General features: G+C 42.6%; 1 protein-coding gene across 1 annotated transcript in view; it reads left to right on the top strand.

The window, feature by feature from the left end:
• The window catches only part of cacna1db (calcium channel, voltage-dependent, L type, alpha 1D subunit, b), a 335,919-nt gene that overhangs the window by 304,877 nt on the left and 15,029 nt on the right, over positions 1 to 16,013 (top strand). The window contains exons 36-37 of the mRNA XM_078209623.1: positions 3,198 to 3,314; positions 6,126 to 6,493. Coding sequence (XP_078065749.1) covers positions 3,198 to 3,314; positions 6,126 to 6,493 — 485 coding nt within the window. The remainder of the gene's footprint in view (positions 1 to 3,197; positions 3,315 to 6,125; positions 6,494 to 16,013) is intronic.

Genomic DNA, 16,013 nt, shown 5'->3' with positions numbered 1-16,013 from the left:
AGCACAGGCCATTAGCCCAAGACCCAGTTTCATCAGCATTTAACTAGCTAGCTGTAGATACCAATCAAATGTCCAGAGGCCACTCACTAGTTTGAGAGAACAACTTGGATCATCTTCCTTGCCAGCTATGGACCTCAAAGTAATGAAGATAAAGGGAGAATGAGGCACCAGCAGCCCATGGTGCTACAATCCATGGTGGTACAAAGAGCCAGCTGGAGTGTGTCTGCTCTTTTGCAGCTTCACATGAAGGTAAGTTTAAAAGAAGGTGTTTATAATTTAAGTGGGAGCCTCCAGTGGTTCTTTTAATGGCTGCTGGTTAAGCCACTGAACAACCTAAAACCCTGAGTGAAGTATACTCAGTTTGGATGCATTTCAGACACAGGAGACAACACAGAAAATTGGTGCTTTTTGCTTCAACCTGTGGCTGCAGAATGAGGTTCAATGTACCATCTTCCTCCCCAACTGCGAAGCTTATAAGATTCTACAGTATACTACCACAAGCGATCGCTAAAGCAGATTCAATCATAATGTTTAGGAGGGAAGTAGAAAGACAGGTGAAGAAGAAAATGAAAGCACAAGGAATAGAGTTCAGAAATGAAAAGTAGGTATCTGTAATGTGGAACCAGTGCCAGGACAGTAACTGTCCTCCCTTTGTGCTGAAACATCTATTATAAGAAAATTAAAATAACAAGCATCTGGAGAAAATAAATCATTTCTGTCCACCACCTTCAACCATAATAAGGTGTTTCTGACTCACTGAGGCAGAAATTGGAAACCTTTGTGCCTGCCTTACACATTGGGTACATCTCAGGGCCAATTTCAGAAATAATGTCTTGCACCCATATTGGGGGTGATTCTCCCAGCCCGCTGCACTGCTCCAGCAGCGCAACGGGCCAGGAGACATCAACAGAGGCCATTTTGCGGGCTTCCCACTGGGCGCCTGGACCTCCCTGCTTCTCCCAGCCCAAGATTTGTAGCGTCATCAGCTCCACTCCGGAAATTGGCACAGAGCTGATTTCAATATTTAAATCCTCATCTGAATATGATTAGTGGGCCCAGAGACTTCAGTATCCGAGATTCATTCTGAAAATCACACTAAAAAAACCAGCAGAAGTTACTCCCGTTTTCATGCAAATTGGGGACTTAGAATTTTTTTGGGAAAATCCCGACCATTATGTCTGAAAGATGTCCTCCCGATAATAGGTCGGGTACATTTTTTGGGTGTCCATGCCAACTAAGAGTTTCCCGCTTAGTGTATGTGCTTTGTTTCAGGTGTGTGACACCTCCTTCCACGTGTTCCTTTGAGGATGGAGTCCAGGGTTTGACTGAAAGTTTGCTGCCATTTTGCTGGTCATGGACTTTCCTTCCCTGTACTTTGTATGTCAGCCACATCTGAGATTACGGTGGCTGTCTTGTTGCCAGATATTGTTTGCCTTACACATGTAACTGAGGGATCTGATACCTGTTTTAAATCCTTTCTGCTAAATCCCCTTATCGGTGAAGCAGGAACGAAGCCTTCAGGATTCCTCAGTGGCTGGTAGGTTTTTTAAACATAAGTTGAAAAATTCCTCTGTGGAGCCAGGAGAAGCTGAAGTGCTTCCTCAACTACACAGCCCTCCAGATTGATTTTTTGCCCCCATACCCCCACCTTGTCATTTCGCCACACCATTTAAAATCCTAAAGTAAGCAAGCTGTCTGTGGAGGCAACAAGGTAGCCAAATAAGGTCTAATGTGGGCTCTTCCATCGAACGTAGTCAGTGAGTAGGGTGGAATTGACAATGGAGTTTGTGACAGGCACTGAAAACATTGGCTTCAGTATCCCATATTTAATTAGAGGAAATTTTGGTTCATCTAGAGACTGGATGCGGTCCAATAATGCAGGAGCAATGATGCTGATGCAAATCTGGGTAAAAAATAAAGTCCCAGATGACCACAGGCTGTGGGCGGTGGTGATTTAACCTGAGGATCACCACACCTCAGACGAGGGGCAAGGTGGCAAGGTTGAGAAGGCCAGGTTTTCATGAGTAACCTCAGCCGGTACAAGAATTGAATCTGTGCTTTTGGCATCGCTCTGCATCACTAACCTGCTGTCCAGCCAACTGAACTAAACAGACACTCCCTCCGGGGTATCATCAGCATAAAGAAATGCTCAACCCAATTTACAAACCAAGTGCAGAAGATGTATTGAATAATGTCAATGTATTCTGCCGCAGTTTCCCTCTTAGTGTATGTGCTTTGTTTCAGGTGTGTGACACCTCCTTCCACGAGTTCCTTTGAGGATGGAGTCCAGGGTTTGACTGAAAGTTTGCTGCCATTTTGCTGGTCATGGACTTTCCTTCCCTGTACTTTGTATGTCAGTTTATGGTGGCTGTCTTGTTGCCTGCTTTAATCTACCTTGTTCCACGTCTGGTGTATAAAATCCTTCTGAGAGCAAGGTGGGGGAGGGGTGGGGGTAACGCAGAGGATTGGTCATCAGCCCTTCAGTTATGCACCTTCCCTAATTCAGAAAGGTCTGCAGCTCTTGGTCTATTAAGCTGATTTTTATGATTCAGTATTGTCCAAATCGCCAACAATTTGATAAACAATCCATTTGTTTTGCCTTTCCTGCACTACTTCACTGCTTACATGGCTCTAAGTTACAGTTCACAACTGATGCAGCACTCACTTCTCACTGGTTGACTTCCTCTTGGTAGAGAATTCACAGTATGAAAACAGACAACATCGTGGATAAGCCAGCAAAAGTGAATATTTCCATAAATTATAGCCAATCTTTGCAAGGGAAATTATAGTGATTTTTTTTTAAATGGAGGACATGGACTTTCTTCTGTATGGGATGTTTGTATTTAGTGTAATCATACAGCCCACACACACGGATAGTGGCTCATGAATCCAGCCTTCTGCCCCAAACATTAGATAACCTTGATGTAGTAATCTGGTGCTTCAGCAAGTTGTACCACAAAATGAAAAACGTTAGTTCAAGCCTGCAAATGAGCTGAGCTATCAGGAGGAGGTACTGGATGTTTCCTTGTGGGAAAGAAGAGGGAAGTAGACCCACATCACTCTCATGTACCTTCCCTGAAAAGTAACATTAGCACCTGCCCAGTTGCTCAGTGGGAGACATGTCTGCATGTCACCAGAAAAGCATCTGGGATATTAATATGAAGTGACATTTCTAGATGATGTATTTTATTTTGTAGGCTGGGCTTAGAACTCTACATGACATTGGACCAGAAATTCGTAGAGCAATTTCATGTGATCTACAGGAAGAGGATATTATAGAAGGGACTCAAGAAGAGGATGAGGATATATACAGAGTAAGTTCACACCCCTTTAGTAATTCCTATTTGTTGTTCCCTCAAGTAACGTTCAGTTACACAAATCACCCAGTGACTGTTATGGTGGCTCAGAGTATTTTAACCGAACAAATACTTGAGACAGTTTTCTGCAAAGGAACCACCTGAATTCAGAAAATCTCCTTTTAAAAGAGTAAAACTCTTGCATTATCTTAATTTACTTACAGATACATAAATCAAAAACCCAGTTGGTTTGGACTAGCTCTTTTTATTTTAAGGTTTTTGCATAGCATTCATGACCACATTAACTGAAAATTAAGTAAGTGGTGGACAATCTGTGGTGCAGTCCAAAAACACTAAGAACTGTCCTTGGTGGAACATGGTATAATTGCATCATGATAATGGTGCAGTCATCGTTTATCATCATATGCTGTCTAAGTCTTAAACGACATGTTGGTTCTTGTCAAGCTGGTAAGTAAATATAATGCTTCTGGCCAGCTACAGTGGGTGTTCTTGCATCCATTGAACTTGAGAGTAGCAGTGTTGTCATGTATTGCACGCTTGCAAAGCAACTATGTTGCTTTGAGTACCAAAGAAAGACAGAATTTTAGTGCAGCCAATATATTCTCGCTAACAAACCTCAGCCAACATTAATCAGTGAGATAGAAATTCCTCTTGATTGGTATCTGTGCCATTGCTGAATACCAGACCGGACGCATAACTGGGGGCCATAGTGATACCACCTATATTGCGGTACCACCCACTAAAAATTTCTAGCTGGATATGCTTTACTCATAGCAGAAGTTTTCTTCTACTTGGGATGTCAGTGAAAACTGAAATGATTAATTCCTCAGTGTCCCACTGCAATGGGTATCCTGTAATAGCGATAAATAATTAACCTACTAAATTGGGTTAATATTTCTCATTGTGACACAGAAAATGTTTACAAAGAGGCCATTTAGCTCAAACTTCCCACTTTCTTTGATGAACCTCAGTGCTTCCTTTCAGCATAGCTCGCATAGAATGACCAACTGTTACCAATAGACTCACTGATGTAAACTAGCATCCCAGAGTCATGAAAGATTGTAAAATACCCTTTCAGTATTCAGCTTCAAAAACATTGTTTGTCAAAAGCAATGGAAATTACTGAGCCAAACAATTTTCTCCCTCGCTCAACAATCAGATCTTTTTGGTTTAACAAACACTACAGGAATTGCCCTTAAGGGGCTCTTCAAATGTACTTAAAAAGATACAGAATGAAACTAATCTAAAATAATTGCTGAAAAGTCTGGCAATCTAATTTTAAAAATGAGAGAGTTAATGCAGGCAGACTGAGGTGACAGAGATAATGTAATAGGACAAAAATTGAAATTGGCATAGCAACAAATCACTATTGAGTGGCTTTGACCGTGTCAGCTCCACAGGGGATCCATGATGTCATGACAATATCATGATGCACAAAGAAGCCACTATTTATACTCATCTAATAGTGTGGCACAGTTAAATAAAATAAAATAACAGGACGTTTTCAGTTGCACTTACAATTATTTCTGTTAAAAGTCTGAACCTAATAGGAAAGAAAAATAGCATTTAATTAAATATACGTTATGCAATTCAATTAGCTTCGTTCTGCATGTGAAGGAATCCATTCGCAATCACTAAAGCTTGCACTGCTTGTCTGTTAATCATCCCCCTTGAAGCAGTACACGTCTGTTACTCTTACTTTTGTACTTACCTCATTGATTTCCTTTCCTTCGCATCAGGGAATAAGATGATACTTGTATTGCTGCAATAATTTTTATTAATTGATTTACTGCTAATGAGACCTTTAATTGTAAGACCATGAATTTCTGGAGCTGGGAGGCTGCAGGAGTAGGCAAATTCTGTTGTAAATGAATCCAGATGCTGCTTGCATCCACCATTTCTCAGAAGAGATGGGACTGGTGGGATGAAGTTTCCTGTCGGCTATTTCATCAGTTCTGCCTGCAGTGGCTCCAATACTAACTACGCAGCATGGCACAAGGGGTGGAATTAGACACAATTGCTCGACCAAGGAGCCCAGCATCAGGAAGGGCAATCTTGCTGAGGAGCATCTACCTGCCCTTGCTGCTGATCCCTGTCCTGCAACCCCCATCTCCTGCAATCACTCACCTATGCTTGTGTGCTTTGGATATCCTTGGCCTCAGGTAGGTGTAGTAAAGGCAGCAACCATCACCTCTCCATTTCCACTGCCAAGAAAGGAAATGCTTCTAACCTCTAATTGGCCAGCGGTTCTGGGCAGGGTCCTTGATCTTTGGCAAGGCCCGTTACTGCCCTGCTAAATGTCTAATTGAAACTTCATAGGACTGACCTTCCTGAAAAGAGCCAATGTGGGGCTCTCGCTGGCCAACAGGTGTTACATCCATTAAATACTGCCTAAGTCGTGCTTTAATACCAGGACTGGATCCTGTCTGAAATGGGTCTCATTACTGCATCGACTTGGCAACTTTAAATGTGCATAATGTTTGGCTGAAACAGCAAGGTGCCAGTGTCTAATCCTGACTACTCTTTTCTTAGATAGGGCAGAAGCCTCAGTGACAGCACAGTGAGACAGGGGTACCCCCATGCAAATGACCCTGAAACCTTGACTCCAGGTTCAAGGATAGAGTCAGGATTAGGGCTACATTAGACTGGAGGTTAGAACACCTATTCTATCACATGTGCGTCAGTGCAGATTTTCTTTTGTAAGAGCTTTAAATAAAACAATCACTCTAGATCACTCTGATGAAAGATAAGTTTTAATAATTCTTAATGAAACTTAGTTTTAATTACTTTTCTGTTGACATTTTGCAGAGAAGTGGTGGCCTCTTCGGCAACCATGTCAACCACGTGTCTGGAGAAGAACAAAACATGATCCAGCAAACAAATGCTACACAGAGGCCCCTGCAGGTTAAACGGCCCTCAACTCCACCAATGGATGATTCTGACAAATCTCCTCCTTCCGCCAACTTCGAGAATTCTATATCCCATAATCAATTTAACCACAGTTTATCAGGAAAAGTCTCACCAAATTCCACTAATGCCAATCTCAATAATGCTAATGTGTCCAAAATTGCAAATGGAAAGCACCCCAACTCCTTAAATCATGAGCAAGCCACCAGTAAGAATGGCAATTCCCACACATTGTGCGTTGAAAAACCAAGGAAGTCAAGCAGCAGGAGGTAAGAATTTTCAATTGTTATTTTTTCTGTAAAGAGAGTGATGAGTTTTTTAAAATTAAAATTTGTTAATTGTTACCAATATCTAGGACCAAGTAATCAGCAATTGACTTAATAAGCAACTGCTTAAATTAAATAACAGAAATATTTTAAAATCTGCCTCAAAAAGTCTAAATTATTTCTTTTTTTATGACAACAACAGATGTTAATAGCTGAATAAACTAAATCCCAGAGGGAAACTTGGCTTATAGGCCATACCTTTTTTTAATATTCTGAAAACAAGGAAACATACTAATATTAGCAGGAAGAAGTCCAGTGACACTGCTGGGATTTTAAGAATTAAAAGTAAAAGAATAAATGGAGGTTAAAAAGAATAAAAGAAAACATAAGCACACAAAATTACACTTACACAGTTAAAATTAATGTTACAAAACATTCCCTCCTAAAGACTCCTGTAAATAAATATTTTCCAGGCAACTCTCCCTTATAGATGTGTAACTATAAAAATCCACCAATGTCACCTAAGGCAAACTGCTGTCACTTTAATAAAAATATACTACATCACCTCTCAAACTTTAATGCTGTAGAAATCCAAAACCTTTCAGAAACAATATTGCTTTCTGTTGCCCAGGTCTTTCTGGCTTGACTGGATGGCCAATTCAAACTTCACCTTCTCCCAACACGGAGCTTTTTCCAGGAAATCTTCCTCAAACAACCAGCCCCAAATCAGCTCCACATCTCTTCTTTTATCATTTTTCCCTTTCATATTTGATTCCATTGTTCTCAGCACTCCTTTGAACTTAACTTTTCCCAAATACCAAAATCTTTGTGTCTTTCTTATTGTCCCCACTTTTGGGATCAAATAACATTTAATAACATTCTCTTGTTTACATATGAAACCTTTGCAAGCTGTAAAAACCTTTTAATCCTCATCTCTCAATTCTTCAGACATCATGCACACACGCACACCACACACACTAACGCCCATTCTTGCACTTTGTTCTAAATAAATATGTCACGGATCTTTCTTGTATGTCACAATTAACAAAATAGATCTCCCTTTTTAATTGAGGAAATTTGCTTCCTGATGTGAAAGGTTTTAAACATGTCAATTTCTAATAATTAACATACTGTTTCTCTACTTAATTATCAGGTCATTACAGAATCTAAAGAGCAAGAGTTCAATTTTGCTGTGCATTAATTGGGGGATTCAAAAGATTCTTGCAGTGAAACCAATTGAAGGAAAATTTACATTTATCAGTAAAAGAATTGATTGTAACTGGAATTTAGTCAAAGCAGATTTTCTAATGTTTTATTGTAAGAATAATTGGGAATAGAAACTATTTTTGGCATTATTTGTTTATTAAAGAAACAATAGGATGGCTGGTGGTATAGTGGTAAATGTCACTGGACTAATAATCCAGAAGTCCAGGCCCAGGCATGGGTTCAAACCCCACCACGGCAGTTGGTGGAATTTCAATTCAAATTAATAAAATCTGGAATTAAAAGCTGATCAGTAATGTGACCATGAAACCACTGTTGATTGTCATAAAAATCCATCTGGTTCATGAATGCCCCTATCAGGTGTTCCTATAGGAAAGGAAACCTGCTGTCCTGATTCCAGATGCATGGCAATATAATTGACTCTTAAATATCTTCTGCAAGCGCTTAGTTGTATCAAACCGCCACAGAGGCTACATAAAGGAATAAAACTGGATGGTCCATCCCAACACCAACCCAGACACTGGAAATTACGATGGTAAACCCAGCCCTGCCAATCCTGCAAAGTCCTCCTTACTAACATCTGGGGGCTAGTGCCAAAATTGGGAGAGCTGTCCCGCAGACTAGTCAAGCAACAGCCTGACATGGTGATACTTACTAAATCATACCTGACAGACAATGTCTCAAACACCATTACCATCCCTGGGTATGTCCTGGCCCATTAGCTGGGTAGACCCACCAGAGGTAGCGGCACTGTGGTATGCAATATGGTGGGAGTTGTCCTCGAAGTCCTCAACATTGACTTCAGACCCCATGAAATCTGATGGCATCAGGTCAAACATGGGTAAGGAAACCTTCTGCTGATTCCTACCTACCACCCCTCCTCAGCTGGTGGATCTGTACTCCTCCGTGTTAAAGATCACTTGGACGAAGCACTGAGGTTGCAAGGGCCCAGAGTGTTCTCTGGGTGAGGCACACCAATCACCATAAGTGACTTCCGAGCAATACCACTGACTGAACTGGCCAATGCCTAAAGGACTTAGCTGCTAAGCTGGGTCTGCAGCAGTTGGTGAGGGAACCAACAAGTGGGAAAAGCCTACTTGACCTTGTCCTCACCAATCTAGTTGTTGCAGATGGAGGTGTCCATGACAGTATGGGTAGGAGTGACCACTGCATAATCCTCTGGAGATGAAGACCCATCTTTACATTGAGGATCTCCTCCACCATGTTGTGTGGCACCACTAGTGTGTTAAGTGGGATGGATTTTGAACAGATCTAGCAACTAAAAACTGGGCAGCCGTGAGCTGCTGTAGGCTATCAGCACTGGCAGAATTGGCTTCCCCTGAGCCCACTTTGATTACCAGGGCTTTCCCTGAGTGCTTTTCACTTTAAGTCTTCCAAACACAGCCCTTTTCCTACTTTATAACTTAATTGGGACCTCTTCTTGTCCCTGTCCCCTGTCTGGGACTCTTCTTTTGGGACTTCCTCTGCCCTTCTCCCTTTTGGACCTTCTCCCTTTTGGACCTCTCCCTGTCCCTGCCTGGGACACTTACCTTTAGTGGTGTACCACTCCAGGTGAAATGACCTGGTTTTTCACCCCATTTTCTTCATGCCCATTTTCCTTCACATGTTGCATACTGGGGTCAAAGAACATAAAAATTCAGAAATGTGCAGCCCACTCCCAGTCTCATCACATGCAGAAACTCTGAGGTCTGTTGGGACTTGGAGTGCCTGACCTCTGCCTGCACCTCCAAGCTAATTTAACTTTCGTAACAAAGTTTCTCAAGGAATTTCATTAATGATATTACCTCTACTAAAGTTGGGAATGTTAAGATTGAGCTCCATTCGTAATTCCTTAGATCAGGGGTCTCCAAACTACGGCCCGTGGGCCACATCCGGCCCGCAGCGGGCCGCATCCGGATCGGAGTTTGGAGACCGCTGCCTTAGATAATGGAGTAGCCCATACCAACCTACAACAACTGGGTGACAACTGGTATATCAGATGCAGACTACAGTAAATAACTTCCAGCTAATGCCCATTTTGAACAAGAGAAAGCGTTGATGCCTCAAAAGCTCTCCACTACAAGCCTCATATCAGGAGTACATTGCAGTGCTCACCATTCACCTGGATGAATATAGCTGCAACAACAGCCAAGAAGCTAACCACCATCAAAAATCCAGCAGTTTGTTTGATTGGTGCTCCAACCAGTGGACCTCCTCCACTATTGGTGCATTGTGGATGCAGTATGTCCAATCTTCAGAGCACACTGCAATTCACCAAGGTTACTTTGGAAACATCTCCCAACCCTGTGAAGTGTGGAGGTGGTCTTGTGCTCAGTAGATAGAGCCCCTGCCTCTGAGCCAGAAGCCCCAGGTTCAAATCCCACTCCAGAGTTTATTGGCTCCATGTTATGGTTCAGGTCAGAAACTCCAAAATGTTTTATGGAGCCCGCCTCGGTCATACGTTTGGCACCTTGAATTTGGCTAGGATAAACATGATATGTTACACCTCAGGTATGATTCAAATCATCCACGAGGGAGCTTTTACCAAACAAAGCTTATTTAAGAATATAGTTAACATGTATGGAAAGAAAATTAGCAATAACTTTTATCAATTACAAATAAAAACAAAACAGAACCATGATAATGTATAACCCTTAACAAATATATCTAAGATGTTCCAATCAAACAAAAACTTCCTTTAGACAAAAAAACCCTTTTCACAGGTTTAACACAGCAAACACTAATGCTCACGTGATACTGGAACTGAGTCCTTTGGTTGGAAAATTGAAAACCCTGATTTCTCAGCTTGTAAGTTCATGAATATCTTTATCCTCAATCATGGTGGTGACCACTGCATTAGTACAAGAGTGAGGCTTTGCAGTCTTCTGGATACACTCAGAACAGTTTGAAGTCAGAACAGCTTCCCAGAACACCAGGGAGAGACTCTGATCAAACCACCAACAGCAGATTTTCTACTTCAGGAAGGCTTTCAGCTAACCAGTAGAATTTATCAAAACCAGAGGAGAGAGAGAGAGAGAGAGAGAGAGAGAGATCATTTTTTCATGTTTGATGTCCCTTCTAAAACTAAAAACCTGTAGCTCAGAACTGAAAATGAAAGAGCTCCTGTCAGCTGATTTGCACACATTCTTCCTCCTGACAATGCAGGGTCATAAAACTAATTCCCAAAGTAAACATAACCAATCCCCATTTAAATCACCTAAGGAGCAATAAAAGGGCTCCTAGTGGACAACCTGGCAACAATGACATCAGCTAAGGCTGTGAGCTACAGAGAACATGATTTTTAAAAACTCTTAAAGGTACACTAACATCACATGCAGAAGGAGTTTTCATGACCTGGTTCAACAGATTGATAATTCGCCAGCTAATCCGTCCAACACCTCACTGTATCCCATGCACCCAGCCACTTCTTAATGTCCTATCAAGTGAAGTAAGTTCATTGGCCACTGTGTCAATGATGGTAGAGAACTTGGGATGTGGCTGAGTAAAATTATACAACTTAACATTTCTAGATGAAGATGTTGACAAATACAAAGCCTCACTCTTGTACTAATGCAGTGGTCACCACCACGATTGAGGATAAAGATATTCATGAAGTCTTCTGAAATTTGCCTGTTTGTCTACCACCATGCTACATGGTGGTAGAGGCTACAGAAGGATATAGATAGGCTGGAAATTTGGGCAAGGAAATGGCAGATGGAGTTCAATCCTGATAAATGCGAAGTGATGCATTTTGGTGGGAATAATGTAGGGATGAGCTACACGATAAATGGAAGAACCATAAAGGGTGTAGAGACGCAGAGGGACCTGGGTGTGCAAGTCCACAGATCTTTGAAGGTGACGTCACAGGTGGAGAAGGTGGTGAAGAAGGCATATGGCATGCTTGCCTTTATAGGACGGGGCATAGAGTATAAAAGTTGGGGTCTGATGTTGCAGATGTATAGAACGTTGGTTCGGCCGCATTTGGAATACTGCGTCCAGTTCTGGTCGCCACACTACCAGAAGGACGTGGAGGCTTTGGAGAGAGTACAGAGGAGGTTTACCAGGATGTTGCCTGGTATGGAGGGGCTTGGTTATGAGGAGAGATTGGGGAAACTGGGGTTGTTCTCCTTGGAAAGACGGAGGATGAGGGGAGACTTAATAGGGGTGTATAAAATTATGAAAGGCATAGATAGGGTGAACGGTGGGAAGCTTTTCCCTGGGTCGGTGGTGACATTCACGAGGGGTCATAGGTTCAAGGTGAAGGGGGGGAGGTTTAACACAGATATCAGAAGGACATATTTCACACAGAGGGTCGTGGGGGCCTGGAATGTGTTGCCGGGCAAGGTGGTGGAGGCGGACACACTGGGAACGTTTAAGACTTATCTAGACAGCTATATGAACGGAGTGGGAATGGAGGGATACAAAAGAGTGGTCTAGTTTGGACCAGGGAGCGGCGCGGGCTAATTGTTCCTTGTTTCTCGTTTCAAGGCTTCATTCTATGATCATCTTGCTGGTGCCAGTACAGAGCGAGACTGCGGATAGTTGGGAACCTGTCTCGGGGGCAGGGAATTCATATGGTGTTCGTGGAAGTGGAAATGACTAGGGTTGGGAAGCATTTTCCGATCAGGGCCATTGTGATCTCCTGGACTCGTTTCGATCGCCTCAGGGGGTCGGAGAGGAATTTCCCAGATTTTTTTTTCCCCATATTGGCCCTGGGGTTTTTCACTATGGGTTTTCGCCTCTCCCTGGAGATCACATGGTCTGGAATGGGGAGGTGGGGGTGAGTTAATAGGTTGTAATGAACAAAGCATCGTAGCTGTGAGGGACAGCTCGGTGGATAGGATATTGGTATGTAGATAGGCTGGGAAATTGGGCGGGGATCCTGGATTCAGGATTCAATCCTGGACCGGGGAGCGGCGCGGGCTTGGAGGGCCGAAGGGCCTGTTCCTGTGCTGTTTTGTTCTTTGTCTTGTCTTTGTGTGGTAGGGCTACAAAACCAGCTGTTTTTGTATTGCAATATAGGCTCCAGTAGGTTGCTATATAAATCTAAAGTAGCCTGTACTGTATCTGAAATGCCCTCCTACACTCCCAGTTAAGTAAAGATGTTCTTCTGGCCCAATCCTTGAAGCTACAGATTTTGATGCTATGCTATTGATGCTGTTCATACTTCACAGCAGTTTTGGGCTGTGAGACCTGCCTTTAGTCTGTCCCCAATTTTATACGAAAATAATCTTAAGAGAAATTGCTGAATGGTTCGATATATTTTAATTTTATGTCATTATATTAATTTTATGTCATTAAATCATATTGGAAGATGATTATTGATAAATAAGGTAATGGAAAAGCAATAAAAGGCCTAAAATAAAGGCATACAAGATGATCAGAGGATTAGATAGGGTGGACAGTGAGAGCCTTTTTCCTCGGATGGTGATGGCTAGCACGAGGGGACATAGCTTTAAATTGAGGGGTGATAGATATAGGACAGATGTCAGAGGTAGGTTCTTTACTCAGAGAGTAGTAAGGGCATGGAATGCCCTGCCTGCAACAGTAGTGGACTCGTCAAGATTAAGAGCAGTTAAAGGGTTATTGGATAAACATACGGACGATATTGGAATAGTGTAGGTTAGATGGGCTTTAGATTGGTTTCACAGGTCGGTGCAACATTGAGGGCCGAAGGGCCTGTACTGCGCTGTTATGTTCTATGTTCTATGTTCTAAAATTGCAAACCATTGGGCAACCAGAGATAAGATTCAAGGTTGTCTTAGAATCATAGAACCCTACAGTGCAGAAGGAGGCCATTCGATCCATCAAGTCTGCACCAACTACAATCCCACTCGGTTCCTATTCCTGTAACCCCACATATTTACCCTGCCAATCTCCTAGGGACAATTTAGCATGGCCAATCAACCTAACCCGCACATCTTCGGACTGTGGGAGGAAACCGGAGCACCCGGAGGAAACCCACGCAGACACGGGGAGAATGTGCAAACTCCACACAGACAGTGACCTGAGGCTGGAATTGAACCCGGGTCCTTGGCGCTGTGAGGCAGCAGTGCTAACCATTGTGCCATCCAGTACTGTCGTATCTTCCAGAAATTGTTGTCAGAATAATTGCTTGCACCAATAGAAATTGTGCTGTCGAGAGCAACAACTTTCAAGTTACTGAACTCACGTGTCATCTATTGAAAGCGACTTTAAGATGATTGCCTGGCTTTTCAGCAGGTGGTGTATTTTCTTGCCGTACAGCATAATGATCATTTGCCGTGCAATTAAATCTGTAATTAAAATTTAAATCTGTAATTAAATATAATTAAACCTGTAGTTATTTGAAGAGGAGTTGGCAATATTCTGTCGTCACACACCACATTTACACTGCGCTAATCTTGCCCATTTGAAACAGTCTTGGCTAGAGTCTAGTCTAACAGCAGTAAGGGCAATTGGTTTTTGCTGAAAAGCAGGTCAGTTCTTTGGGGATGCTTTCAGTGCTCTCATGCCACTTATTTTAAAGCTGTTCTCCACAAGCTTCCTACAAATCAACCATGTTGTGTTGAATTTAGACCTAGGTCTCCTACCAGGTTAGCTGTTATCTTTGTGGAGGGTGTGATTTGGTTCCACACACAACAGTCTCCTTCCCATAATTTCTGCAATATTAACTGAATCATTAACTGACACACTTGCCTTTATCAATCGGGGTACAGATTACAAAAGCAGAGAGGTCATGATGGAATTGTATAGAACTTTGGTGAGGCCACAGCTGGAGTACTGTGTGCAGTCCTGGTCGCCACGTTATAGGAAGGACGTGAACACACTGGAAGGGAAGCAGAGGAGATTCACCAGGATGTTGCCTAGGATGGAACATTTAAGTTATAAAGAGAGGTTGGATAGGCTTGGGTTGTTTTCTCTGGAGCAGAGAAGACTGAGGGACGACCTGCCTGAGGTGTTCAAGATTCTGAGGGGCATGGACAAGGTAGATAGGGAGCAGCTATTCCCCTTAGTTGAAAGGTCAGTTACGAGGGGCCACAAGTTAAAAGTGAAGGGTGGGAGGGAGGTTTAGGGGATTTGAGGAAAAACCTTTTTACCCAGAGGGTGGTGATGGTCTGGAATGCACTACCTGGGAGGGTGGTGGAGGTGGGATGCCTCACATCCTTTAAAATGTACCTGGATGAGTACTTGGCATGCCATAACATTCAAGGCTATGGGCCAAGTGCTGGCAAGTGGGATTAGGTAGACAGGTCAGGGCCTTTCATGCGTCGCTGCAGACTCAATGGGCCAAAGGGCCTCTTCTGCACTAGTATTCTGTAATTCTGTGATCTTAATTCATCAAGTCAGTGATGTCATTTCTGCTGGTTTTGCAGTACAAACCTTTTGTTTTCAATCCCAACTGAGGATGTGTCTGTTTAAAATGCCAGCATGAGAGTGATTGTTCCATTGGAGAGATTGAGGAAGCTGCATGAAATTGACATCAGCCAAACCAAAAATACTTGGGTTAATGGCCAGAAGGCTTCTGCCAGTTTGAAACTTATGCTGGTGATTTTGGTTTTTTAAAGGCCACAGCAATTTCCAACCTTGTAATACTGCCAATTAAAGATTACTAGCCTGTGTTAGATACAATTACATCAGTTGGCCTAAAATGAGTTCATGATTTATGCTGGTCCTGGCAGCTTTATATATTGTAATTACTAGGTAATTTCAACTATGAGTATAGATTCTTAAGTATCAGCAATGACACCCTAGCATTTGGTAGCCATTAATTAAATTTCATTAAAGGTCAGGCTTGCACGTAAAATCACAACAGGTATCATTACTTTGTTCGTCTGGAGGATCAATTTTCTACACCACTAAGTACAAATTATCATGATTTTGAAAAGCTGTTATTCTCAACTCAGAAATTAAAAGAGGATTTAGAGTAGTCATGCCTAAATGAACAAGTATTTGACAAACCACCATTTTGACATGCATCAGTTGGCTCAGTTGAATACCTGAGAGTGAAGAGGTTATGGGTTGCAGCCCCATCATTATTGGAAATGATGTCTCACTATCTCACTAATCCCCCTAACCCACCCCTCTTGGGACACTAAGGGGCAATTTAGCATGACCAATCTACCTAACCTGCACATCTTTGGACTGTGGGAGGAAACCAGAGCACCCAGAAGAAGCCCACACAGACCTGGGGAGAACATACAAACTCCACACAGTCACCTAAGGCTGGAATTGAACCAGGGTCCCTGGCACTGTGAGGCAGCAGCACTGTGCCACTATGCCATCCCAACTGTGCTACCATGTTGCCCTACTGTGCCAC

The sequence above is a fragment of the Mustelus asterias genome, chromosome 3 (genome assembly GCF_964213995.1).
Source record: "Mustelus asterias chromosome 3, sMusAst1.hap1.1, whole genome shotgun sequence".
Lineage (NCBI taxonomy): Eukaryota > Metazoa > Chordata > Chondrichthyes > Carcharhiniformes > Triakidae > Mustelus > Mustelus asterias.
This window is presented reverse-complemented; position numbering and strand designations above follow the sequence as displayed.